The sequence below is a fragment of the Dasypus novemcinctus genome, chromosome 2 (assembly GCF_030445035.2).
Source record: "Dasypus novemcinctus isolate mDasNov1 chromosome 2, mDasNov1.1.hap2, whole genome shotgun sequence".
In the NCBI taxonomy this organism is placed as follows: domain Eukaryota; kingdom Metazoa; phylum Chordata; class Mammalia; order Cingulata; family Dasypodidae; genus Dasypus; species Dasypus novemcinctus.
In genome coordinates this window covers 80,002,325-80,029,233 of record NC_080674.1, presented here as the reverse complement: position 1 = coordinate 80,029,233, position 26,909 = coordinate 80,002,325, and the positions used below count along the sequence as shown (strand labels likewise).

The following is a 26,909-nucleotide window of genomic DNA, read 5'->3' as shown; positions in this document are numbered from 1 at the left end:
TGCTGTGTAACTCTCTTGGGTGGGCACTGGCTCACACGTGGGCACTTGGCTCACCACGAAGGCACTCACACGGGCACTCATTTCACCACACGAGCACTGGCTCACCACACAGGCACACTTTCTCTTCTTCTTTTTCACCAGGAGGGCCCAGAGTTCAAACCTAGTTCCTCCCATGTGGTAGGCAGAAGCCCTATCATTTGAGTCACATCCGCTTCCCCGTTTGGTTTTTTTAATGCTCTCTATCATTTTTATATTCACTATTTCATCTATTTCTGTTTCATCATTGTTATTTCCTTCCGCCTGTTCTCTTTGGGTTTGTTTGCTGTTCTTTTCCTAGTTCTTCCAGGTATGCAGCTGGGTCTCTGTTTTGAGCTCTTCCTTCTTTTTTGATGTAACTATTTAGGGCTACAAATTTCCCTCTGAACAATGTTTTTGCTGAATCCCTTAAGTTTTGATATGTTGTGTTCTCATTTTCCTGTCTCAAGAAATGTTCTGATTTTCTTGTGATTTCTTCCTTGACCCATTGATTGATTAAGAGTGTTATCTAATTATCTAACTCCCATACATTTGTGGATTTCCCAGTTCTCCACCTGTTATTTATTTCTAGTTTCATTGCATTGTTGGCAGAAAAGATACTCTGTATAATTTCAAACTTTTAAAATTTTTTGACATTTGCTTTGTGACCTAGCATGTGGTCTACCCTGGAGAATGATTTATGTACACTTGAAAAGAATGTGTATCCTACTTTCAGGTGTAGTGCTCTATATACGTCTGTTAAGTCTAGTTCATTTATCATGTTGTTCAAGTTTTCAATTTGCTTATTGATCTTATGTTGGGATTTTCTATCCTTTGATGAAAGTGGTGTCTTGCAGTCTCCAACTATTATTGCAGAGATATCTCTTTCTCCTTTCAGTTTTGTCAATGTTTGCCTCCTTTATTTTGGGAAACTGAGCTGTGGTTAGATGCATAAATGTTTATGATAAATATTTCTTCTTGGTGAATTGATGCTTCTATTAATATATAGTGTCTTATTTGTCTTGTAACAGATTTTGACTTAAAGTCTATTTTGGGGAGCAGATGTGGCTCAAGTGGTTGAGCACCTGCTTCCCACATGGGAAGTCCTGGTGCCTCCTAAAATCAAAAAACAAACAAATGAAAAAAACCAACTCAGGGGAGCCAATGTGGTTCAGTGGTTGAATTCCAGCTTTCCACATACAAGGTCCGGGATGCAATCCCTGGCCCCAGTACCTCAAATAAATAAATAAAGTCTATTTTGTCCAATGTTAGGGTAGCTACCCCAGCTTTCTTTTGACTACTCTTTGCATGGAATATCTTCTGCCATCCTTCATTTTCAACCTATTTGTGTCTTTGAGTCTGAGGTGAGTCTCTTGTAAACAACATATAGTTGGATCATGCTTTTTTATCCATTTTGTCAGTCTGTGTCTTTTGACTGGGGATTTTAATCCATTAACATCCAGAGTTACTACTGAAAAGGCAGGGCTTACTTCAGCCATTTTATCCTTTTCTTTTTATATATCACATATTTTCCATTTCTCTTGTCCTTTAGTGCAGCCTCCTTTTATGTATAGTTGACCTTTTGTGCTGTACCTAATTGATCCCTTTCTCATTGTTGTTTTTGTATACTAAAAATACTTTCCTTGTGGTTATCTTGGGGTTTGTATTAAACAACTTCAGTCTCTAACCAACTAGTTTGAAAGGATACCAACTTAATTTCAATAGTATACACATTCTCCGCTCCATATCCTTCTGTTGGCCCACTTTATGTTGTTTTTTTCATACATTACCTCTTTATATTTTGTACATCTGTTCTAATTAAATATGATTATTTCTTATTCAATTGTATTTTCACTCTGAAAGGAAATAAAGAATAGTTATATGCCGAAGATACATTGCTATTGGGTTTTGCATTTGCCCATTTTGTTACCTTTACTGAGGATCTTCACTTCTTCATACTGCTCCAAGTCACTTTCTCCTGTCATTTCCTTTCAACCCGAAGAACGCCCCTTAGCAATTCTTGTAGGGCAGGTATTTTGGTGGTGAATTCTCTTGGTTTTTCTTCATCTGTGAATGTCTTGAACATGCTCCCTCTTTTTTTGAAGGACGTTTTTTCTGGATAATTAATTTTGAACTGGCCGTTTTTCTCTTTTGGTATCTTAAATAGATCACACCTCTTCCTTCTAGCCTCAATGGTTTCTGACAAAAAATTGGCACTTACTCTTATTGAGCACTCCTTGGATATGACGAATCATTTTTCTCTTGCTGCTTTCAGAATTCCTCTTTATCTTTGGCATTTGACATTTTGATGAGTATTGATCTATTTGCGTTTATCCTGTTTGGAGTTTGTTGTGCTTCTTGGCCAGGTATATTTGTCTTTTTTAAGAGTTGGAAATTTGGGGCCATTATTTCCTCTTATATTCTTTCCACATTTCACCTTTCTCTTCTCATTCTGGGGCTGCTATGATGCTTATGTTGGTATATTTCATGCTGTCACACATCACTTAGAAATTATTCCATTTTTCTATTCTTTTCTCTATCTATTCTTCTGACTGTATGATTCAGTTGCCTTGTCTTCTAGTTACCTGTTTCTTCTGCCTATTCAGATCTGCTGTTGTTTGCCTCTAATGTGTTTTTAATTTCCATTATTGTGGTTTTCATCCCCATAATTTCTTTTAAACTTTCTAATTCTCCTTTTTGCTCACACATTGTATTCTTCATACCCTTTAGCTCTATATCCATATTTAGTTTCTTTCTAGCCATATTTTCCTTTAACTCCTTGAGTTGATTTAGGAGATATGACTGAATAGCTTTGATTAGTTCTGAAGCGTGTTTCCTCTGAAGTTTCCATTTGTTCCCTTGCCTGGGCCCTATCTTCCTGTTTGTTAGTAAGACCTGTGATTTTTGCTGAAGTCTAGGCATCTGATTATATTGACATTCTAACTCTGAAAGTTCATTTCTCCCTCTTGCTTAGTGTTTTATTGTGGATTGGCTGTGCGGTAAGGATTTTCTTCAATGCTTGGTCCAGCTAATACTATACATTTAAAGCAATCTGTGTTGAACTGTTAAGATTTTTCAGTACCTGGTTCGTCCTGCCAGTAGTATATTAAAGATTAAGCCATGCATATCTAGGTACACATGGCCAGTACAGCAAAACTGCAAATGGCTCATTAAATCAGTTATGGTTCCTTCAGTCACTCACTCCTCTCCTGATACTATTGGGCTGCGCAATGCTGGTTGGTGAGGGGGGTAGGATGGGGAGAGTGTGTTGAACTGTCCACTGAACTGGAGGGAGGATTGGGAAGGGACCAGGTGAGCTCTGGGGACTTGTGGGTATGTGGTTGAAACTACAATGTTGAGAATGTTCTTTTGACAATATGTCTAGGGAGGGTTACTGATTTAGGGTGTTGGATATGGGGGCATTCAGGACAGGGCACACCTGGGGCAGGCTTCTAGGGAGTGTGTAAGTGTTCATCTTGTCATAGTATGTTATATCAGTGGGTGGAGACCCACATAATGAGAGGGGTGGTGTTGGACTCCCATCCTGGGGAGTTCTGCTATGTTCTCAGATAGAGGGGTGGAAATTTCTTGAGAGCCTAGGTAGTGCCTAATAGAGGAGGGCAGGCCAGTATGTGAAGCCCTCAATGTTGTTGCAAGTAACTATGAATCTTGTTCCTCAAGGAGTGAGGCTTGGTGGTTGTCATGGGTCCTGAGGGGAGAGGGAGAGAGGAATAGAATAGATGGAATATGGGGCATTTTGGGGATGATGGAAGTGTTCCACATGATCTCACAATGATGGATACAGGCCATGTTATATTTCATCATTATTTATAAAAGTGTATGGTCCAAAATGTAAACCATAATGTAAATCATTGAACGTGGTTAGTAGCAATGTTTCAAGATTTATCCATCTATTGTAACAAATGTACCATCTACATGTAAAATGTTATTAATAGAGGAAAGGGGAAGAGGAGGAGGATGTCCTATATTCTGTATGTGATTCTTTTGTAACATAAAGTTCTTTGAATTCAAAATGAAATAAAAATAAGACACTGGAGGAATAAACAGAAGAAAATATCACTGTACATACAAGATAACTGATATTATAGTGGTGAAAGACATAATGTAAAAAATTTTAATTTTATATTTTAAATTTTTTATTATAGTTTTTTATTTGTTATCTTTAAAACTATCATTTTTTTCATTTTCTTAATAATAGTTATTTTCTTAGCTTCATTGTTGAAGAGTTTTGGATCACAGAAGAGTTACAACTGTGGGAGGTCGAATCTTTGGTGCAGGGTGTCAGTGATGGGTATGCATGGGAGGAGCTTCACCTGGGGATACCCGTAAGGCATATAAATGTGTTCAAGTATTCATGGGGCATTGTCACAATGGATGGAGATTCACACAATAACAGAAAAATATATTGAATTGCCATCCTGGGGAGCTCTACTACATTCTCTAATAGAACAGCAACAATCCCGTGAGGACAGGGGCAGTGACTAGTGAAGGAGGATGGACCATTTCATGGGCCCTTGATATTGATGACTGTACTTATAAACCTTTACTTTTTAAATTGAAACAGCCTAGTATTATAGGGTGCCTAAGATTTACCTCCTGAGAGCCTCCTTGTTGATCAAATGTGGCCTCTCTCTAAGCCAAACTCAGCATATAAATGCATTACCTTCCCTCCAGTGTGGGACATGACTCCTTGGGATGAGCCTCCCTGGCACTGAAGGATTACTAACAAGCACCAACTAGCAATGCAACTGGAAAAAGACATTGACCAAAAGGGAGAAAAGGTAAAGACAAATGAGTTTATATGTCTAAGAGACTTCAAAGTGAGTCTGGAGGTCATTCCAGAGGTTACACTTATGCATGTCTCAGCAGGATGTCATTGATTGCCAAAGTAAATATTGCCTCAAATAGTGGAATCATCCAGACACTATAGGCAGGGCAGACAGCTCAGGAGTTTGGTGCCCTGTCAGTGGGGCCTACTTGGGAATTTATGCTCCCCAATGTGACAGAGCTGGACTCAGTTGTGGTTTCCCTACACATGGCTCTTCTACCCCTTTTATTTGAACCTAAAGTTGGTGCTAGAGTTAATAGGTATATGCCCAAGAGACTTAAATCTTTGGGCTGTCCATATGCCAGTTAGGCCCTGAATCTGAACAGAGTTGCAACACCTACTCTCCAGTTCATTGGATTCACCCAGGGCAAATAACAAGGAGATGATGATGGACAACAACCATCCCAAGGAAAAGAGAGTCTGCAACTGCAAGCAAGATAGTCCCATCTGTCTTCCCCATGGGATCTAAGCCCCTTCTTAAATGGAGATGTAGTGGGTCTCACCATCCAAGAATCCTCAGGATCGGGGAATGAACGATGTACTAGAGTAGACTTACTGGTATTCTAGTGTAGACTTATTGTGATTCTAGCAATGGAAGAACTTTTGCCATTCATATGGAGACTGGTCAACGGAGGTTCTGAGGGGAGGGAGAGGAAAAAAATAGGTGTAATATGGGGACATTTTCAGGACTTGGGAATTATCCTGAATGACATTGTACTGACAGATACAAGCCATTATATATCTTGTCATAACTTATAAAATTGTGCAAGAGAGAGGGTAAACTACAATGTAAACTATAATCCACACTTAGTAGCAAAGCTCCAATATGTGTTCACCAATTGTAACAAATGTATCACTCTAATGAAGGATATTGTTAATGTGGGAAACTGGGAGGGGTTGGGAGTGGGACATATGGAAATCCCAAATATTTCTTATGTAACATTTATGTACTCTAAGTATTTTTTTTTAAATTAAGAAGTATATTTTTAAAAAAAGATTTTTCAGGTTATCTGCACCTCTTTCTTTCCCTAGATCTGTGGTATAACTTTAATACTTCCCTTTTATGCACACTTGTTTCACTTCCAATAGAAGATTTCCTTTCCTCTGTTCCTTCTCTGGGAGTTTGAGCTGTTCTATTTCTTTTTGTGCAGACTTTCCTCTCCAGTAGCTGTGATTAGCTCAACTGCTCTGCCATGCTCAGTGCCTACTTTCTGTTATAATTTTCCATCCTGGAGCCTGTCCTGCCTTATAGCAGTTTTCCCTTTTATCAGTGATGCTTTTCTGCACCCGGTACTTTTATATTAGATATTTGACCCCAGGGAGGCAGATGAGGTCAGTGTTCAAAAACACCCATTTTTTCCATTCAGGTACTCCAGTGTAGAGATTAGATTGGGCATGTATATCATTTTCCAACAGTTCCATAGTGAGACTCATTTGTTTCTTGGGGGCATTTTTGTATTTATTTGCTATGGCTCTCTCCTGGATCTATTTGGCCTTAGTCCCCTTGAGTGTGTGGGTATGGTACTCTAACTCACTGCTCTAGTGGCTATGTGGCCCATGGCCATGGCAGGAGGTACTTGGGCTGGAGTGCTGCTGCTCTGTGACTCTTAAGCTATACAGGAAGAACGAGGGGGAGAGGTCCAGACTGGCAGGTCTGAGTTGCAGGTTTACCTTCTTTTTTGTTTTTTGGGGTTTTTTTTTTGTTTTTTTCCCCTTTGATTCAGCATTTGTGGAATCTTTTCTCCAGTCTCTGTCATGCTCCAGAGTGGAAGGAATTTGCTTTTTTATTAGTTATTTCCAAAGGGCAACACTTTTATGGATCTCTTACATTGCCATCTTGATGACATCATCCCCACATATACTGTTTTGAATCTTGCTTTTTTCTCATAAATATGTGTCTTGGAAAGCATTTCATATTTGCATATGGAGAGCTGACTTAGTCTCCTAATGCCTACATTGTTTTCAGTTAACTGGTTATAATAAAATTTATCTAATCATTCCTCTATTGATAGATATTTATATTACCAATCTTTTCCTATTATAATACTGTATAATACTTTCCAATGCTGTAAAGATCATTTTTATATGCACTTTATTTCACACATGTGCAAGTATATCTGTACACTACATTCTTAAGAGTGAAATTTCTGGATCTAAGTGTTTGTGAAATTATAATGTGATTAAGAGTTTTCTAAATTACCTTCTGGGAAGTTGAACTCATTTACACTCCCACCAGCCATAAAACTGTGCCTGTTTTTCCAGAGCTCCTATCAGAATTTTTTATCTTTGCCAATCTAATAAGTGAAAATAGTGTTTTATCATAGTTTTACATTTGCATTTCTTGTATTATGAGTAAGGGTGAGCATGGATTGTTCTCATTTTTTTAATTGATTTGTAAGGAGTTATCATATATTAAAGTATTTAGCCCTTTTTCTTGTAACTCAGGCTGCAAATTTCCTCTCAATTTCTTATTTTTCTTTTGGATTTGCTTGTGGGGTAAGTTGCCATGCAGAAATTTTTTATAATCATGTACTCATGTTTGTCAGTCTTCTCTTTCATGGTTTCTGAATCTTGTATTATATTTAGGCCTTCTCTGCTCCTAGAAAAAAAAATCTCTATTTCTTCTAGCTATTGTATCATTGTTTGATGTCTTCCAATATCTGGAATTCACTTTGATTTATTTTTGCCTGGATGACTACCCAGTTGTCCTAATAACATTTTAAAAATACACCATTTTCCCCTTCTGATTTGAAATGCCAACTGACTTTATACTAAATTTCTATTCGTGTGTGGGTCTACTTATGGATCCTCATGAACTCTTACATTTATGTGTCATTACCATGCAGTTTTATTTATTATATTTTGATAATGTTTTTTAATTAAAAAAAAATTTTTAAGATACTTAAATTACACAAAATGTTATACACAAAAAGTAAGGGATTCCCAATATGCCCCACTCCCCACACCACCCACCTTTCCCCACATTAACAATTTTTTTCATTAGTGTTGTACATTCATTGCAATTGATGAACATATCTGGAGCATTGTCACTAAGTATGGATTATAGCTTACATTGTAGTTTATACTCTCTCCCACTCAGTTCTGTAAGTTATGGCAGGGTATATAATGGACTGTATCTGTCATTGCAATGTCATTCAGGACAATTCCAAGTCCCAAAAATGCCCCCATATTACAACTCTTTTTCCCTGTCCCTATCTTCCACACCTCCAGTGGCCACTGTCTCCACATCAATGATATAATTACTTCCCTTCCATTACTAGAATATCAATAAGTCTATAGTAGAATACCATAGTCCATAATTTATTCCCCAATTCTGAGGATTCTGGTATGGTGATGCCCACTCCACTTCTAATTGAGAGGGGGGCCTTGATGACTGATGGATGAGACTCTTGCTTGTAGACTCTCTTGGTTCCTTGGTCTGGTGGTTATCCATCTTCCCTTCCTTGTTAGTTGTCTTTAGTGAGACCAATGAACTGGAGAGTAGGCTTTGCAACTCCACTGAGTCTCAGGACCCAACTGGCTCATGGATAGCCCAAAGATTCAAATCTCCTGGATGTACACCTACCAACTCCAGCACCAACTATAGGTTCAAACAGAATGGACAAAAGAGGCATGTGAAGAGAAATCACATCTGAGTCCAACTGTGTCACATTTGGGAGCACAAACTCTGAAGTAGGGCCCACTGGCAAGGCACCAAACTCCAGAGCTATTTGCCATGACTGTAGGACCTGGGTGTCTCCAGAGCCCTCTGGAATCCCACTATTTGGAGTAGTATCTACTTTGGCAGTCTATGAGGTCCTGCTGAGATGTGCAAAAGCATTATTTCTGGGATGACCTCCTGACTCACTTTGAAGTCTCTTAGTCATATAAAGTCATTTGTCTTTACTTTCCCCCCCTTTTGGTCAAGATCTTTTTCCAGTTGCATTGCTAGCTGGTGTTTGGTAGTAATCCCTCAGTGCCAGGGAGGCTCATCCCCGGGAGTCATGTCCCATGCTGGGGGGAAGGTAATGCATTTATATGCTGAGTTTGGCTTAGAGAGAGGCCACATTTGAGCAACATCAAGTCTTTCAGAAGGTAACTCTTAGGCGCCCTACAGCACTAGGCTAAGTTGCAATTTCAAGAGCAAACATTCATAAGCATAATTGTCAATATCAAGGGCCCATCTGTGGACCCTCCTTCTTCACTAGTTATTGCCCTGCACTTGGAGGATTGTTGCTATTCCATTAGAGAATGTGGCAGAGCTCCCCAGGATGAGAATTCAATATTCTTTCAGTTATTGTGTGATTCTCCATCTACTGTGATAATGCCCCATAAATATTTGAACACATTTATATACCTTATATGTATATGCTCAGGTGAAGTTCTTTCCATGTATCCCATCACTGACACCCCACACCAATGATCGTCACCTGCCACAGTAACCCTGCTGTGGTGCAAAACTTCTTTAAAAGGGAAGCCAAGAATATCGCCAAATACAATTAATAGGAAAATGAAATAATAATGATAGGTTTAAACCTAAGAAATAAAATACATAATAATTTAGAAAAACTAAAACTAAAATAAAATGAAATGATTGGGATATTAAAAGGATGATATCTTTTTAAAAAAGATTAAAAAATTTTTTAAATGAAAAATATTTTTTAAAATTTTTTGATGTTTTGCCTTTCATCACTGTAATATCTGTTCTGTATGTACAGTGACATTTTCTTCCATTTCTTCCCCAGTGTCTAACTTTTTTTTCATTTTGTCTTGAAAGATGTTTTAGGTCACAGTAAAATTACATACAGAATGCAGGGGACTCCCATATACCCCACATCCTTCCCCTCTCCCCCCTTCCTGTATCAATAATCTTTTTATATGTGGAAAGTACATTTGTTACAACTGATGTACAAATATTGAAACATAGCCACTGACCTTGGTCAATGGTTTACATTATGGTCTACACTTGAGACCATATACTTTTATAAATTTTTGATGAAATTCAACATGGTCTGTATCCATCATTGCAAAATCATGCAGAACCTTTCCATTGCCCACTAAATACCCCCTCTTCTATCTAATCTATTCCTCCCTCCCCTCAGTGCTACAGTGACCACCGGGCTTCACTCCTTGAAGATTCACAGTTATCTGCAACAATACTGAGGGCTTGACACACTGGTCTGTCCTTCCCTATTAGGAGCTGCCTATGCTCTCAAAAGACTCTCACCTGTTTGAGAATATATCTGGCCTCCCTTAGGATAGCTGAGATTTTGATAGTTTTCAGCACTGGACCTGTCAAATTGCCAGACTCCACCCTCCCCAAGCCCAAGTTCCTCTCTTCCAGGTGGGCTAGGTAAATCAGGCTGCGGAAGCAGATTTGCTTCTCCCCTCTTCCTGGGGCCACCTCTTACCATCTGGTATGTTCCCTAAAGTTCAAATGGGGTCCAGGTAACCAAACCCTGGAAGGAAACCCCTCTCCTCCCTTCACCAGAACCTTCTTAATCCCAGCGAACACTCCCTCCTGCTTGGTGGCTCGTGGGAAGTGGGGTTTCCAGTGACTTTTTTGCCTTGAGGGTGCAGCCCATTTCCAGCCACCAGGGTGAGAAACTCATGGTTTTCCCTTGGGCTTTTATCTCTTTGTCCTGTTCCCTCCAGATCAATGCCCTGGAGCCTCCTGCTCTGTGGGTTCCCAAAACAGCTCATTCAGGTAGGATCTTGCCCCTTCTCAGCCATTTTTTGCAAGAGAGGTGGTGAGTGCCCCATCTTGCCTCCTATCTCCTATACTCAGTCGAGGTTTTATTATCTCATAGAGGTGTGCTTTCATCACTTTCCACTTTCAAAGTAGTAAGCTGAACAAATTTTTTTGAAAATTTACCTTTGATGCTGAGTATTTGCCTAAGGGGAGAGATCTGGCCCTCCAACCAAGCTCATATATTCTTACCCAGGCTTCAGTCCTCAGTCAGGTTCTCCACACCCTTTCTTCTCTGCGCACTTTTTGAAGATGGCATAATAGAAATGTGGGCCTCTGTGTTCATTTCCCAGCAGCAGGGGCTTTCCTAAAGGCTTCCACCAATAGTATATCCAAGTCCTAGAGGATCCACCCTCCCCTGGACCAGGCATAGGGTTTGAAGTACTCCTCTTATTCAAGTTCTCAGAATAATTTCTGAGGTTTGATGTTTTCTCCAACTAATGTCAAATAGCAGTACTGTAATTTTCCCAATTTAAGAGTATTTTCCCCTGGCTTCCTGGCTGGCTCAAACTTGTGAAAATATTCTCAATTTCAACCCATTTCCTCTAACATTGTGCAAGACAGTGTGTGGCAAAGCCTTAGATTCTAAAACGTTTCTGACATTCACTCTGCAACTTGCCAATTTCTCATTTGATTCTTTTTCCTTTTTATAATGACAAATTTGAAGGCAATCACTCCATAATCTTTGGCTTTGTTACTTCTTTATCTTTTGTGCTATCCAGTCCTGTTTCCCTGCTTATCACTTTCTGGTATTGATTTTGGATTGTTTGATGTTTGCTTTGTGCTTTGCACAGAAAGCCATTGATTTTGAATAGATCTAGAAAAGTAAGGGGCTTCTGGGTACATGGCCAATCCTACTGTAGCTCCTAAAGCCATTAAACACTGCTTTGCAAGTAACTTTATTGCTTCACTCTAAATGAAGACAGCTGACAGCTGCTGGCAAAGAGCTTCAGAGTTATCATCTTTCTATTCAAGACAGAGTCAGGAGCAACCTGTTGAATGTCCTATTGAACCACTGATTGCAAATGTGCCTTCATTTCAATTCCAAAACGTATGATATAGTGTAATGGAAAGAGAACTTGGGGGAAACAGATATGGCTCAAGCAGTTGGGTTCCCATCTACCATATAGAAGGTCCAAGGTTTGATACCCAGGGCCTCCTGGTAAAGGCAAGCTGGTCGATGCAGAATGCCAGCCCACATGGGAGTGCCAGCTGATGTAGAAAACTGGTGCAGCAAGATGATGCAACAAAAAGAGACACAGAGGAGAGACAATAAGAGACGCAGCAGAACAGGGAGCTGAGGTGGCACAAAAGAATGATCGCCTCTCCCCCACACTGGAAAGTCCCAGGATCGGTTTCCAGAGCTATCTAATGAGAATACAAGCAGACACAGAAAGAACACACAGTGAATGGACACAGAGAGCAGACAAGAGCGGGGGGAGAGTAAATAAATAAATCTTAAAAAAAAAAAAAAAAGAGAACTTGTAATGGAGAAATCAGGAGACCTGAACACAGTCTTGATGTGTTCTGGCTAGTTGGAATTTCTGGCTAGTTGGAATCTCTGGAGAGAAATGTTGCTGAATAATTTCTAAACAGGGGGTTGTAGTTTACAGACTATTTTAGATTATCTCTAAATGATAAGGAAAAAGGATAATATGGATGGTGAAGGTTAACTTACCACTTTACCATTTTTCTTCAAAATCATTCTGTAGATTTTTACCCAGTCTCTGGAACAGACAAAAAACTGGGAGGCCAAAGGGCAAGCTGTGGAAAGAAGTGAAGGAAAAAAGTTGTCACCCCCAGGTTGGAGGATCAGATGCTGGACAGTTGAAAGCTGCTCATTCAAAGCAGATGATGGTGAGGGATGGGCTCGGCCAGCTCCCCAGCTGCAGCGATGGTCCATGGGATGATCATAAAGAACTTGCCCAGGAGATGTAAGCTGCTGACTGCAGGCTTATCTGCTGAGACAGTGTCCTCCCTTACCAAGGCCATCCTTGTCAGTGGCTCTGCCTCTGGAGAAGTAAGGGGCTGTTCCTCCATATAACGTGCTTAGGGTTTCTTGGGCGAAAGTGTGGTGATGCTCCAAGGTAAAGTAATATATATCAAAATAAGAAATGCACCTCTCCTTTGACTCAGCAATTCCTGGGCAAGAACCTGAGAGAGCATTAATTTGAAAAATGGATTTTCAGTTACTTAGGCTGTGGTGCAAAATGGGACCTACCTTCCATGTCCCTCTGAAATCTCAGTAAGTCTATGATACATGTGAAAGCTCTGGGTAGGGGTTATTTTCAGTGGCAACAAAGGAAAGGCCTTGTAAACATGATGAGGGGTAAAGAAACAGGTAAACGAGCGAGAGCCGTGATGATGACTCAGATTTGTGAGCTGATTCACCTGCCAGTTATATAAGACTTTCTGTCCAAAGGGCAAACCTTTGAAGGGAAAGGGAAAATTACGTCTCACAAATGCTTACCTACTTGATCCCAGGTGGAGTCATTCTCGGTTCATTTAGATTCATTCATGCCTTTCATCTTCCTGTATATTCAGGGAAACCAGAGATCATTGGTCCAAAAGAAGTCAAACACTTTTGAAATCCCCTTATTCCTTGCCTTTGTCTAATGCAGGGGTTCTTAACCTTTTTTGTTCTGTGGATCCCTTTGCTAGTCAGGTCAAAACCATAGACCCCTTACTAATTCCACACTAAACTGTGTATTACTTAATAAATATATCACACCCACCCCAACATGTCCCCAAAAGAATGTTTTTTTGAATTTCAGTTCAAACTCACAGCCCCCTTGTTAAGAACCCCTGGTCTAAAGGGTCGTTCTTAGAGTGGTGAGTCTGTGACTCTGGCCAACCTTCTAGCTGCATCCGGCTCTTCCTAAGCCTAAACCCTGACTCCTTACTCATCACATTCCTTTTGGGCTGTGTGTGTGTGTGCATGTGTGTGGGGTGGGATGGCAGTGAAAGGGAAGGAGAGCAGAACAGACATTGTCTCTTCTGTAGCTGAGCATGGTGCCAGGCTACCGAGAGACCCTGTCCATACCGTGCCTGGCTCTTCCTCCATATTGGTGAGACAGTTCACTCATGCTTAATTTTGGTTGAGCATTTGGAATCCCCATAATCTTATAACATTCATTTCAACTTGCTAACCTGTAAAATTTTTATCTCATACCCAATATTTAAAGTGAAAGAATGAAATAAAAGGGGGGTGGGGAGCCAGTGTGGCTCTGTGGTTGAGCACTGGCTTCCCACATACAAAGTCCCGGCTTCAATCCCCAGCCCTCGCACCTAAAAAAAATTAAAAATTTTAAAAAGTTTAAAAAATAATAAAATAAAATAGTGGAAGAACATAGGGCATGTGATGTCATGGGTATAATCTCAATTGGGGGTAGGGATGGGGAATGTTCCTTAACCTGATAAATGATATCTACCAAAATCCTACAGTAAACATCATTCTTAATGGTAAAATATTATAATAATTCCCTTTAATATCTGGAGCAGGAAAGGAGGCCCATTTTTATTGCTTCTATTTAACATTATAATAGAGTCTTAGCCAGAGCATTAAGATATGAACAAGAAATAAAATTATAAGTTTTCACAAAGAAACTTGCTAGTCACAGAAGATGTGATTGTCTACATAGAAAACACAAAAGAGTCTACACTTTACTAGAATTAATATGAGACTTTAGCATGGTGGCTGAATATATTGTGTTTCTATTTACCTGCAAAAGAACTGTAAAATTCTATTTTATATGGATACTATTTTACATAGCAATAAAAATATCAGAAGTAACAGTATAATCTAGAAGGTGTAGAAGATACTGATGCCCTTCCACAAAACATTTAAATAAAAATTTTAAATCTTATTGAAAGACATTACAGGGAAGCAGATGTGGCTCAAGTGACAGAGCTTCCACCTACCATATGGGAGGACCTGGATTCGATCCCTGGGGCCTCCTGGTTAAAAAGAAGAAGAGAAAGTGTGCCCATGCAGCAAGCCAGTGTGCATGCAAGTGCCCGCCCGGTGAGCCAGTGCCCTGCGCAAGTGAGTGATGCAGCAAGATGATGATGCATCAGAAAGAGAGACAAGGGCAGAGTCAAGGTGAAGCGCAAAAGAAACCAGGAACTGATGTGGTACAATTGACAGGGAATCTCTCTCCCCGTCAGAGGTCTCCAGGATCAAATCCCGGTGACTCCTGGAGGAGAGAAAATGAGAAGAGAAAACAACACAGACAGCAAAAACACAGGGCAGGAGGAGGGGAAGGGGAGAAAATAAATAAATCTTTAAAATAAAAAAAAAGAAAAACATTACAGAAGACATAAATAAAAGTGAAGATAGCATGTTCAGATATAGGAAAACCTAATATCAGAGAGATGTCATTTCTTCCCAATTATTTCTATACTTTTTATATAATATCAATCAAATCCTAATAGGGTTTTTTGGAAAGTCTTGACAAAGTAATTCTAAATTAATGTGGCAGAATAATTAATGTGGTAGTTACACAAATCCATGCATGTGCTAAAATGGAATAGAACTGTATACACACAATGTACCAATGTCATTTATTTGATTCTGACATTGTGATATAGTTATATCAGATGTAACCACTGGGGAAAACTGGGTGAAGGGTACATGGGACCTCTCTGAGTTATCTTTGCAACTTCCTGTGAATCTGTAATTATTTCAGCACTTAAAAATTTTAGTGTATTATTCAAAATTCAGTAAACTAAATAACTTTAAAACTTTCAAAAGAAAAAAAGTAAAAATCTCTGATTCGTTTATACCCTCCACCACAAACATAAAACCTAACTTCTATACTAATATCTCCTCTAGTTCTCCTCAAAGTACTCTTCAAAAAGGGATAAGTTCCAAATCAGAGTACCCACAGTTGTTCAGCGTCATCACTGGGCATCCAGTCTCCCCAAATTATGAGTATTTCTTTTGAAAGCTGCCATGTGAGTTGCCTTTTCAGCTTTCCTCCCTCTCTGTGTGTTTATGTAACCTCTTATCTGGTTCCCTTCAGCACTCCTTATCTTGAATAAGCATCCCCTGATCTTCCTATCACTATCTGCTCATCAGTATGGGGAGGTCTCTTCCTTATGCTGACTCACTAGAACTTTCCTCCTTTGCAGTCACGCTTTAATTCTCTGTGCACACCTGCTTACTGCAATATCTCTCACAGACACTGACCACCTGGCAGCAGTTTAAAGATATTTTCTGATGAAAGCAGTCCACCGAATTTTATGTTTTCCTTCTCCTTTTTTAAAGATCATATTTGGATTTCCCTTGGCTGTTGGTTAGTAGTAGTTCTTTGCTTTTCTCTTCTTTTCCAATAAATAATGTCCAGTCAGGATCAATAATGTCCCCCGAACAGGCTAGGAAATTCCAGTTGTGATAAACCAGGGGGTAGAGTTAATGGGGAAAGGACTTACTGATCAAGGACTCTGCTGTCACAGCACGCAGGATCACAGATTCTTCGTGGAAGGGGCCTTGCACCCTGCAAAGGACACTGAGGATGGGCCAGGGACTAGGGCAATTTCAGGCTATGGCCACACCTCTCGCCTTCCTTTCTTCAGTATTTCCGCAGATTCCTACTGAGGTTTCCTCATCCTGCCTATGAGTTTTCTTTCTTTTTGTAAATTAATTATTTATTTTTTTCTCTACATGCACAAAGTTGAAGTCAAATTGTATTACCAGGCTTGTGAAGGAAAACTTGACTCCTTCAATGTCCTTCAATGTCTTTGAACTCTGTCAGTTGTTTCTCCTGATATTTTCCATACTTATATTTATATACTGTTAACAGGCTTATCAGTCTGACATTATCTTTTGGGTTTCTACTAATGGTTGAACCGACATTTAGCTTTCTCTCCCCTTTCCCTCTTCCCAGCCCCAATACAATAATTACAACTTTTACATTGAATTGATATTTAATTATGTTATTTTCCAGCCAAGTCAAGATGTGTAGTATATTTCCTCACTTTTACAAGTTTTTGTTTTAACTGGAGTTATTATTTGCCTTTTCTTTTAAAAAATCTTTTAGGTACTTGTCTCTGAATCTTTCTAGACCTTACTAGAAAGATTCCTGTAAAATCCCTCTTAAAACAATTTTCCACATGGTAAAGTCTATCAGATTATCTAATTACTTTGCTTTTTGGTTTGTTTGTTTGTTTTAACCTAGAATTACTTTCTGGGAGCCTGAAGTCCTTTTATTCTGATCTGAGCTTGCTGCTGTTTAGGCTGCTGAACAACCATCATTCTAGGACTATGTTCACTTCTCCCCTAGGTTAGGTTCTATGCCATTTGGATGCTCTAAGAATCAGTCATTGGCTAGGGGGCTCCTCAAGAAGAATGCAACCTTCACTCAAAAGCTGAGGCAGGGAAGTGGATGTAGCTCAAGCGATTGAGCTTCTGTCTACTATATGGAAGACCCGGGTTCAATCCCTGGGACCTCCTGTTAAAGTCGTGCCCACACGGTGAGCCAGTGCCCACGCGGGGAGCCAGACCCACACAGCGAGCCACGCAGCAAGATGATGACGCAACAAAAGAGAGACAAAGGGGAGAGTCAAGGCCAGATGCAACAGAAACCAGGAACTGAGGTGGCACGAGTGACAGGGAACCAGTCTCCACATTGGAGGTCCCCAGGATCAAATCCTGGTGAATCCTAGAGGAGAAAATGATAAGAGAAGACGAAAAAGAAAAATAGATACAGAAGATCACGCAGTGAATGGACACAGACAGCAAAAACAACAGGGTTGGGGAAGGGGAGGGGGAAAAAAAAGCTGAGGCAGACCGTGCAGGAGCACCAGCTGGAGACTGTCAGCTAACCATACTCCATGCAGTGGAGTGGCAAGTCCACTCCTGGAGGGGGTCTGAGCAGCAGTTTTCTGGGTCTGCCACAGACCCTGTTTTCTAAATCTCACAGCTTCCTCTGGCTTGTTTTGCTACCTCATTTTGGTGGAGCACATTCTCAGTAGTTACTCAGAAAGGACAGGTAGAGTATAAACTTTTTGAGGACTAGAGTATCTAAAAATATTATTATTCTATCCACAAACCTGATTGTTTGGGTAAAGAATGCTACATCATTTGTCTTATAATTTTGAAGGCACTGCTCTACTGTCTTGTAGATTCTGTGCTGTTGCTGAGAAATCTGATGCCATTCTGCTTCCCACTCCTTCCTATCTTTTTTTCTTTCTGGAAATTTCTAGGATCCTCTGTTTTTTCCCAGTGTTGTATAATCTAAAATGATGTTACATGGTGGACATTTCTTATTCATTTGTTAGGACACACAATGGAATGTTCATTCTGCAGAGTAATATCATTATATACTGTGAAATTTCTTATATTATCTTTAATTTTATTTACTCGATATTTTTTGCTCTCTTTCTTGAACTCCTACTAGTCAGATATAGAGCTTTCTGGGTTGACCTCTTACTTTTTAAATCTTTCTCTCCTATTGCTTTTCATATCATCTTTTTTTTTTTAAATCAACTTTCCGATGTATGATTTTATCTTTCAATCTTTCTATTGAAATTTTAATTTCAACTATCATGGCTTAATTGTTCAAATCTTTAATTGTTCTTTTATAACATTCTATTCTTCTTTCATGGACACAATATTGTCTTCCATTTCTTTGAGGATATGAGAGTTGTTTTTTATTTGTTTTAAGTAGTGCTCTCTGCATTATCTATATTTCCTCCAAGTTCCCTTTTCTTTTCTTGTATGTTTTGTTCTTTCATGTTGGATGTTTTCCTCAAATATCTGGTGGTTCTTTGTTGTCTGATCAAATAAAGATTGAGATATTCTAAAGATCTGCTCTAGAGAGATCCAGTGATCGGCCATTCAAAGAAGACTCCAGTCTTCCTCCTGTGTGCTGCAATCCTGCCTGCCGTTATCCCCAAAGCAGGAGGGAAAAGGACTGCGGGGCCGTCCACTTAGTCCACAGACTTTCACCAAGTTCCTCTGTTTTCAGTGGAGCATCTCCCCCATCCCACTAAGATATAAAATGTGTTGATGTCCTGGAATGGGGAGTCTTTTATGTTCAATATTTCCAAAGAATAAACTTCTAATTTCCAAATAGGATTGGGGTTGGGAAAAATTGCCTTCTGGGTGGGAGAGAAAAAAAGACAATGCGTTCTAAATGCTCCTTTACAATTTTCAACCAGTTGCCATTTTTTATCTCCTCAATTAACCTCCGCTTTCTATAATACCTAACACTTTAATTCCTGAGACTTGCCAGGGTTCCACAGAGTGAACTGGCTTGTACCCTCTCTGCAAATACTTAGCGTTCAGTTTTCTCAGCTCTGCTATATTAGTCACTAGTCCTATATCTACTTTACATCTTCTAAAACTTTTAGTAATACCTAGTGGTTGTTGCCTCCTTTCCTTTGATATACATGCTGTACAGACAGAAGAGACATAAATGTGCCATGTTTTATGTACCATATTTAATTGAAAATCCCTATACATGAATTTTCAGTGGACTTAAAGGAAGATTGTAGTAATTTACCTTCATCCCAATTCTCATGAGCATTTGGCATCTTTATGACCCATTTAGGGAAAATTACAGTTCCAGCATCCTGTGACTCTCTCTGACAATGCTGTTTCCTTGTTCTCCGAGAGGTAACAGTGCTTTTTTGCAGTGGGCATGTCAGTCAAACTTCTGCTTGGTTATTTTCCTTGCTATTTTTGGTATGTACTCTGCCATGATTTTGTTTTATGATTCATATTCCAAGCTTTGGTATTAAGGGTGGAATATGAATGAATACTGTGTAATATCCTAACTTCCCAGTGGAAATCCAGATCATAAGCCCTCAGATTTTTAAGCTCGAAAGTTAAGTGTTAGCTGCCTAGAGAGGGTAAAATTTTCACTAAAAGCAAAAGAAACTTCTTTTAACAGGCACAAAAATGTGTTTCCCTACCTCTTCTAAGAGCTATAAAATTGTTCAGGGTGAAATGGGTTTTAAAGTTGCCCAATCCAACCAATCCTGCATTGCTTATAATTCCCCTACAACTCTCTATCCCTTTCCCCCTAAAAGTGGGGGTCCAACTGTGCTACAATACCACTGCTGATAGGAAACCCACTCCCTCTTTACGCAGCCCCTTCACCATTCACAGCCTTGACGGTTCTTATTTTTATCATCAGCCACTAACTGAGCACCTATTCTGTGCCCAGCAATTAAGAGGTTGAATTCTTGTCCAAGATCACACAGCGAGTGAGTGACAGGGTCAGCAGGTGGACAATGGTCCCATCTGGCCATCGCTCCTTGCTCTTTCTACTTGTCTTTCCTTTTGACAAACTCCATACTCCTCTTTATAGCTTCCACCCATGGGGCTATTTCTGTCCTTTGGAAACATAGGGGAAAAAACAAACCTCCCCTCCACAAGAGCACTCTTCAGCTATTTTAACTATATTTATCTGATATTGTCTCTTCTCCAGGCTAAAGCTTTCTTTATTTTTTTAAATGGAGGAAGATCAATATATGTTTTAAAGGTATTAAGGGTACTTCTCCCTGAGGCATGTTTTTTCCCTCCTCATGGCATTGTGGGCCCCTGGTTCAGCCTCAGAAGGGGGTGTGCTCTGGATCTCTTCGGTTGTGGTTGAAGGGTGCCCCAACACACCTTTGTGAAGGGCCAAGATGGGCCTGTATGAACCAAGAGCATCCTTACCTTCTCCTGGCACTCACACCATGCTACTTTTAATGGGCTTCCTTTGAGAAGACACCCATCTGACTCCCAGGGGCAGGATTAATTGCTTAATATCTTAAATGGACTTTTTAAATACCATTAAAGCAGCTTCTAATTATAGATCTGCATTGATCAAAATGCCCGTGTGACTCTCACCAGATAGCCCAATTCCTTATTTGCCTGGGGAGGTTTGTTTTACTGTGTGTTGACCAAATTTGTCTGACTGTTACTAAAGCCGGCTATTAAGATAGGGAATCAATAGATAGATCTGGAACCTGGCAGAGAGTCCATGTGGACATCAATAATCCCCAAAATGGCTGCTGGAAGACCCTCCCCAAGATTCTGCCACTCAGAAGAAGACTTTCTCCAGAATCCAGGAGAAGCCCCAGATAGTCCCCCAAGGACTTCATCATTGAGCCCTCATGGGAGAGTGATAGGAGAAACAAGCAATCAAAATGGCAAACAGCTTGAACTCCTCCTCTGCCATTAGCAAAGGGGTGGGATAATCAATGGCCCAAAAAGGCAGGCACAAGGCCTAAGCTCTCTTTCTCTTGTGCTCTCTCTTGCCTCTGGACCCCGACTCTGGCTGCTTTCTCTCCTGCTTGGATCACTACGCAAGTAAACCTGGGCATTTATAATCTATAATGGAGAATTGTAGTCTGTAAATCAGCCTGCTTTATCATTTTTCAACCCCTTCCTTTCTACCTGGGCCCCCTTATCTGTTACTTTCTCCCATTTCTCGTCCCTCTCTACTTAAATAAATTACTGGCCTAACGTACCCAATGTGCTCTTGAAACTCATTTCTGCAGGATAGTCAAGAACCTAATCAAAATCCAGTAATGTTACGGTCACTTGGAATCACACAGAGAGCTTACTTAACCTTTAGAGTCCTGGACACTGCCCCAGCCTTCCTAAAACAGAATCTTCCAGGAGAGGCCTGTGTACTTTCCATAAGCTCTCCAAGTGATTCTCAGGATCACTGGAGTATGGGAAACCACATTTGCCTGAGTTCCGAGCCTGAAATTCCATTCTTGTCTTTAAAAATTGCAGAGAAACAGAGCTGAAGATAAAACTTTTTATTTAAGGGGATGCACTAGATAAGAGCTTCTTATCTTCTAAACTCTTTTTTCTTGACAAGGGGGAGGGGGAAGTTGGCTGCTGTTTTGAAAACTGGTTTTGAAAGATTTAAGTTGGTTTCAGAGGGGAATAGATAAGGATATTTATGGGAGAACAAAGGTACTATGACAATCTTACTGGAACCTCCTGTGAAAACAGCCCATAATAAAATACTTTTGGAAAGTAGTAGGAGCAGAGGTTGAAGCCCACTTTTTTTTTGGGGGGGGGGGGTGGGTAATATATGGACTACTTTTATTAAATTTTTCTTGTGTCTTTTACAATTGTTTTCCAGCAAGAAGATATAAGTATTAAGTATAAAAAATATATCATTGTTTTACTCAGATTATCTGGGATAAAATGAATTAAATAATTGAATTTTTAAAAAATAAATTGTATTGAAGTATATCATTCTTACATGAACATACATAAAAATGTATAGTAGAAGTTTGGAATTTACAAAACAAACACAAATCATCATCATACAAGGCTCCCGTTCATCTCCCCACAGTCAACACCTTGCATTATTGTGAAACATTTGATCAACACCTTGCATTGTTGTGAAACATTTGTTACAAACTGTGAAAGAGTGTTGTTAAAATACTACTACTAACTATAGCCCATCTATTATATTTGGTGTATTTTTCCCTCAACCCACCCAAATATTAACACCCTACATTTGTTATCATTCAGGAGAAAATGTTCTCATATTTGTCCTGTTAACCACAGGCCATCATCCACCACTGGATTCCTGTGTTATGCAGTCCCATGTTTTGTACAGTCCATCCAAATGGCACACTCCCATAACCCCTTTTACCTCCTTATTGTTGTCCCTTTGTAATGAAAAATATCTTCCTGCCATTGCTGCAAAATATTACAATATAACTGTTAACTATCATCCATAAGTTACATTAGTAGTAATTTTCTCATGTATCACCATATTCTTAGCACTTTCCAAAAAAAGAGCATTCTTTTATTTATACTATTAATCACAGTCTTCATCTGCCACCAAAATCACCATGTTACATGTACCCTAGATTATTCTCTAATTTCCTTTCTTTTAAAGATTTATTTATTTATTTATTTCTCTCCCCCCCCATCCACCCCGGTTGTCTGTTTTCTGTGTCTATTTGTTGCGTCTTCTTCTTTGTCCGCTTCTGTTGTTGTCAGCGGCACTGGAATCTGTGTTTCTTTTTGTTGCGTCATATTGCTGTGTCAGCTCTCCCTGTGTGCGGCACCATTCCTGGGCAGGCTGCACTTTCTTTCGTGCTGGGCAGCTCTCCTTCCGGGGCACACTCCTTGCGCATGGGGCTCCCCTACACAGGGACACCCCTGCATGGCAGGGCACTCCTTGCGCGCATCAGCACTGCACATGGGCCAGCTGCACACGGGTCAGGAGGCCCAGGGTTTGAACCGCGGACCTCCATGTAGATGGACGCCCTAACCACTGGGCCAAGTCTGCTGCCTAACTTCCTTTCAATTGACATTTACTTCCACATACTACCCCTTTCAGGCACAATCACATTTATAAATTAGGAGTGCTATAATCATTATAATGTGTTATTCTTGACTCTATTCATGTCCACACTTCCAATAAATCTTACTAATAATGCTAAATACACTAAGCATCAGCTCCCAATCTCAACCCACCCTGCATTTTCTAGTAATCTATACTCTAGAGTTTACCTCTGTGTGTTTACTTACCGTATTTAGTTCATCTTAGTGAGACCATACAATATTTGTCCTTTTGTGTCTTCCACAGAGGCTGTATCATTCTACATTCCCACCAACAGTGATGGAGTGTTATGGTTTCTCCACATCCTTTCCAGTACTTGTAATTTTCTGATTTTTTAATAACAGCCATTCTATAAGGTATTAAATGGTATGCCATTGTAGGTTTAATTTGCATTTCCTTAATGACTAATGATGTTGAACATTTTTTCATGTGCTTTTTGGACATTTATATTTGCTCTTCGGAGGAATATCTATTAAAGTCTTTTGCCCATTTTAAAATTTTCTTCCTTGACTTTTTATTGTTGAGTTGTATGATCTCTTTATATAACATAGATATCAAACCCTTATTGGATATGTGATTTCTAAATATTTTCTCTCATTGAGTAGGTTGCCTGTTTACATTCTTCACAAAGTCTTTTGAAGAAAAAAAGTTTAATTTTGAGGAGATCTCATTTATCTACTTTTTCTTTTGTTGCTCATGCTTTGGGTATACAGTTTAAGAAAAAACTTCAAGATCTTGAAGATATTTTCCTACATTTTCTTCTAGGAGTTTTATGACTGTAGCTTTTATATTTAGGTCCTTGATTCATTTTGAGTTAATTTTTGTATAAAGTGTTAAATAGGGGTCCTCCCTCTTTCTTTCTTTTGGAAAGAAAGCACCGTTTGTTGAATAGACTATTCTGACACAGCTGGGAGGGCCTGACTGCCTTGTCAAAAATCAGTTGACTGTAGAAGTGAGGGTCTATTTCTGAGTTCTCCATTTGGTTTCATTTGTCAATCTATCTTTATTCCAGTATGTGGTGTTTTTACCACTGTAACTAAGTAATATGCTTTAAAGTCAGGAAGTAAGAGTTCTCCAACTTTGTTCTTTTTTAGGACATTTTTTTAAAGCCTATTTTTAATAGTTTATTTGTTTTAAGTTAGACCTCCTGAGGTATAATTTATATGCAATAAAATTCACCCTTTTTAAGTAGACCATTGGATGAGTTTTTTTTATTATTATTATTATTTTTTAATTACATTATGAAAAATATGAGGTCCCATTCAACCCCACCGCCCCCGCCCCCCACTCCCCCCACAGCAACACTCTCTCCCATCATCATGACACATCCATTGCACCTGGTAAGTTCATCTCTGAGCATCACTGCACCCCATAGTCAATGGTCCACATCATAGCCCACACTCTCTCACGTTCCATTGGATGAGTTTTGACAAGCATATATACTCACAAAACTACTGTAGCAATCATGATGCAGAATAATTCCATCGCCTCAAAATTCCCTACTCCAAGCCCCTGGAAATGACTAATTTGTTTTCTGTTGGTAGTTTTAAATTTTCTAGAATTCCATATAAATGGAATCACACTGTATGTAGCTTTTTGTTTCTGGTTTCTTTCAAATAGTATAATGCTTTGGAGATTCATTTATATAGTTGCATGCTATTAGTAGTTTTGTTTTGTTTTGTTTCCTTTTCATTGCTGAGTACTACTCCAGGGTATGAATGTAATACAGTTTATCCATTCACCAGTTAATAGACATTTGGGTTGTTCCCACTTTGGGATTAATATATGAATAAGGTTGCTATGAATATTCCTACTCAGGTCTTGGTGTGGCCATGTGTTTTCATTTCTCTTGAGTAAACATCTAGGAGTGGGATTGCTGGGTCATATGCTAAGTACACATTTAACTTAAAAGAAACTGACAAATTATTTTTCAAAGTGCCTTTATCATATTTCATTTGCATTGGCAATGTAATACTGAAGTACTGAATTCCTTGAAAATGGTAATTCATTGTAGATAGGTCTACAAACACCTTTATTTTGTGTTATCAGCAGACACAGAATTAACTTTGTATAGAACACTATTTAAGACTGATGGCTCTAGAGTCAGATTGAACTGGTCCATTACTAAATTACTAAATCTCTCCAAGCCTTATTTCTCTCATCTGTAAAATACAGGTCATAATAGTTCCTATCTGCTTACGGGTGGAGTAAATGAGATAATACATATAAAGCACTTAATATAGAATGTTATAAATGGTATGTTAGCTACTCTTGTTATTTCTATTAACTTCTTTGGAATTTTATTTGTTGCAGTTGAGTTTTGCCATTTGAGAACATGTTTCAAGGACTTGACTTTTGTCGGGTCTCTTTTGGGTAATAATTTAGAAGGCAAGAAAGCCCTACAATGTTGAAAAGTATATTTTGTTGAAATGTTGAAAAGAAAAGATTTAATTATTTGGAATGAACAGCCAGCAAGTCTTTACATCCCCTCTAAATTTTCTAAACCTCAGTTTCCTAATCTGTAAAGCATGGGTAATGATTCTTGTCCTGCCTATCGTACAGGGTAGCTGTGAGAATTAAAAGAAAAATGGAACATTATTAGCTATAAAGTGTTGTGCAAATATATCCCACCAGTGAAAGTTTTAGAAGATAACTTTCAAAAGTAACATTTAGTTAGAAATTATTTTTAAAATGATATCTTTTTATAAACTTTTTTTTTTCTAATGTTACACAAGTCAGAAAATGATAGTTGGGAAAATTGCAACAAAATGCTCTTAAAATGAAAGATGTAAGAAATTGGTACCAAAAGGACCAAGCTGCCACATACAGGTCAAACTGGCACTCATTTACCTCCAGTGTGACAAAATAAAAGAACACATACACAGCATCTTCACACTCTACAAGCCAAGTTCACTGCAATAGCTACGGGAGAGTGGTTTGTGTCTATATCCAAACCTCACTTTCAGTTGCTTTCATAGATGACACACGATTTTGACCATGACACTTGAAACAATTTTGGGGGTCCTATTAATTGTATTTTAAAATAGATATTCACAAAATGGAATTTCTGACAGTACCAGGAACATTGTAATATAAATATAAATTACTTAACTCTTCCTTGGAACCAGCCTGAAGAACAGACTTTAAAGTACAAAGTTGCCTTTGGGAACAGGGAGGTGATATGTATTCAGAATGGAAAAGAATTAATTGTGCCTTCCATAATTTATGAGCACTGCCAGGCAGTCAACTTCAGTTTTTTAAGTCATATTTTTTTCCTTAGGACCTAGCCTTTTAGAGTTGGGTCTTGCTATTCTTGTGGAGGAAGTCTAATTCTACCTCATCTACCCAACAGAAAAAGGAGGTGAGAGACGGGGACCTTTGAGATGATGCCCATCAGACTTAGTTGGGCATTCTCTAATGTAGGTGATTCACATTTTTTGTTTCATAAGTTGCTTTTCTACTAAACGAAGTCAGTGCATTTATCATAAATTGTTTTTAAAGCACATAACTAAGTTAAGTTGAATTTTTATTCATTTGTAGAAGATAAATGCTTGTGCTTTCTTGTGTGTGGACATTTGGAAATTTACTGTGTGGAATGAAATTATGACATGTAGCCAGACACATAGAACACACATTTCACTCGTAACTCAGCCTGAAATGCCGTGATTCAGACACATTCATTCACAAACGTGATCATATTTCATTCTCATGAATTCCGTGAAGTGAGTCTTAAATATTTAATATTTTACAGATGAGGAAACTGCAGTCCAGAAAGGTAAACTAACTTGCCCAACATTTTATACCTAGTAAACAAGAGAAATGTACTTGAAATTCAGGTCTTATTTCTTTCTTCTATGTGGTTACTGTCAAATAATAGATGAGTCCCCAAAGAACTAAGGATGTGAAAACTTTAGAAAGGCCATATTTTGATCTATGACCCTGTGGGAAATTGCTGGAAAACCACAATTATGCACCAAAGAAA

The 26,909-nt window shown here is 39.0% G+C and overlaps 1 protein-coding gene across 1 annotated transcript in view; it reads left to right on the top strand.

Moving 5' to 3' along the window:
• Positions 1-25,528, top strand: part of ARSB (arylsulfatase B) — a 344,495-nt gene extending 318,967 nt beyond the window's left edge. Inside the window, exon 7 of the mRNA XM_058275266.2 lies at positions 23,174-25,528. Within this exon, the coding sequence (XP_058131249.1) occupies positions 23,174-23,175 (2 nt within the window). The 3' untranslated portion in view covers positions 23,176-25,528. The remainder of the gene's footprint in view (positions 1-23,173) is intronic.
• Positions 25,529-26,909: the final 1,381 nt, after the last annotated feature.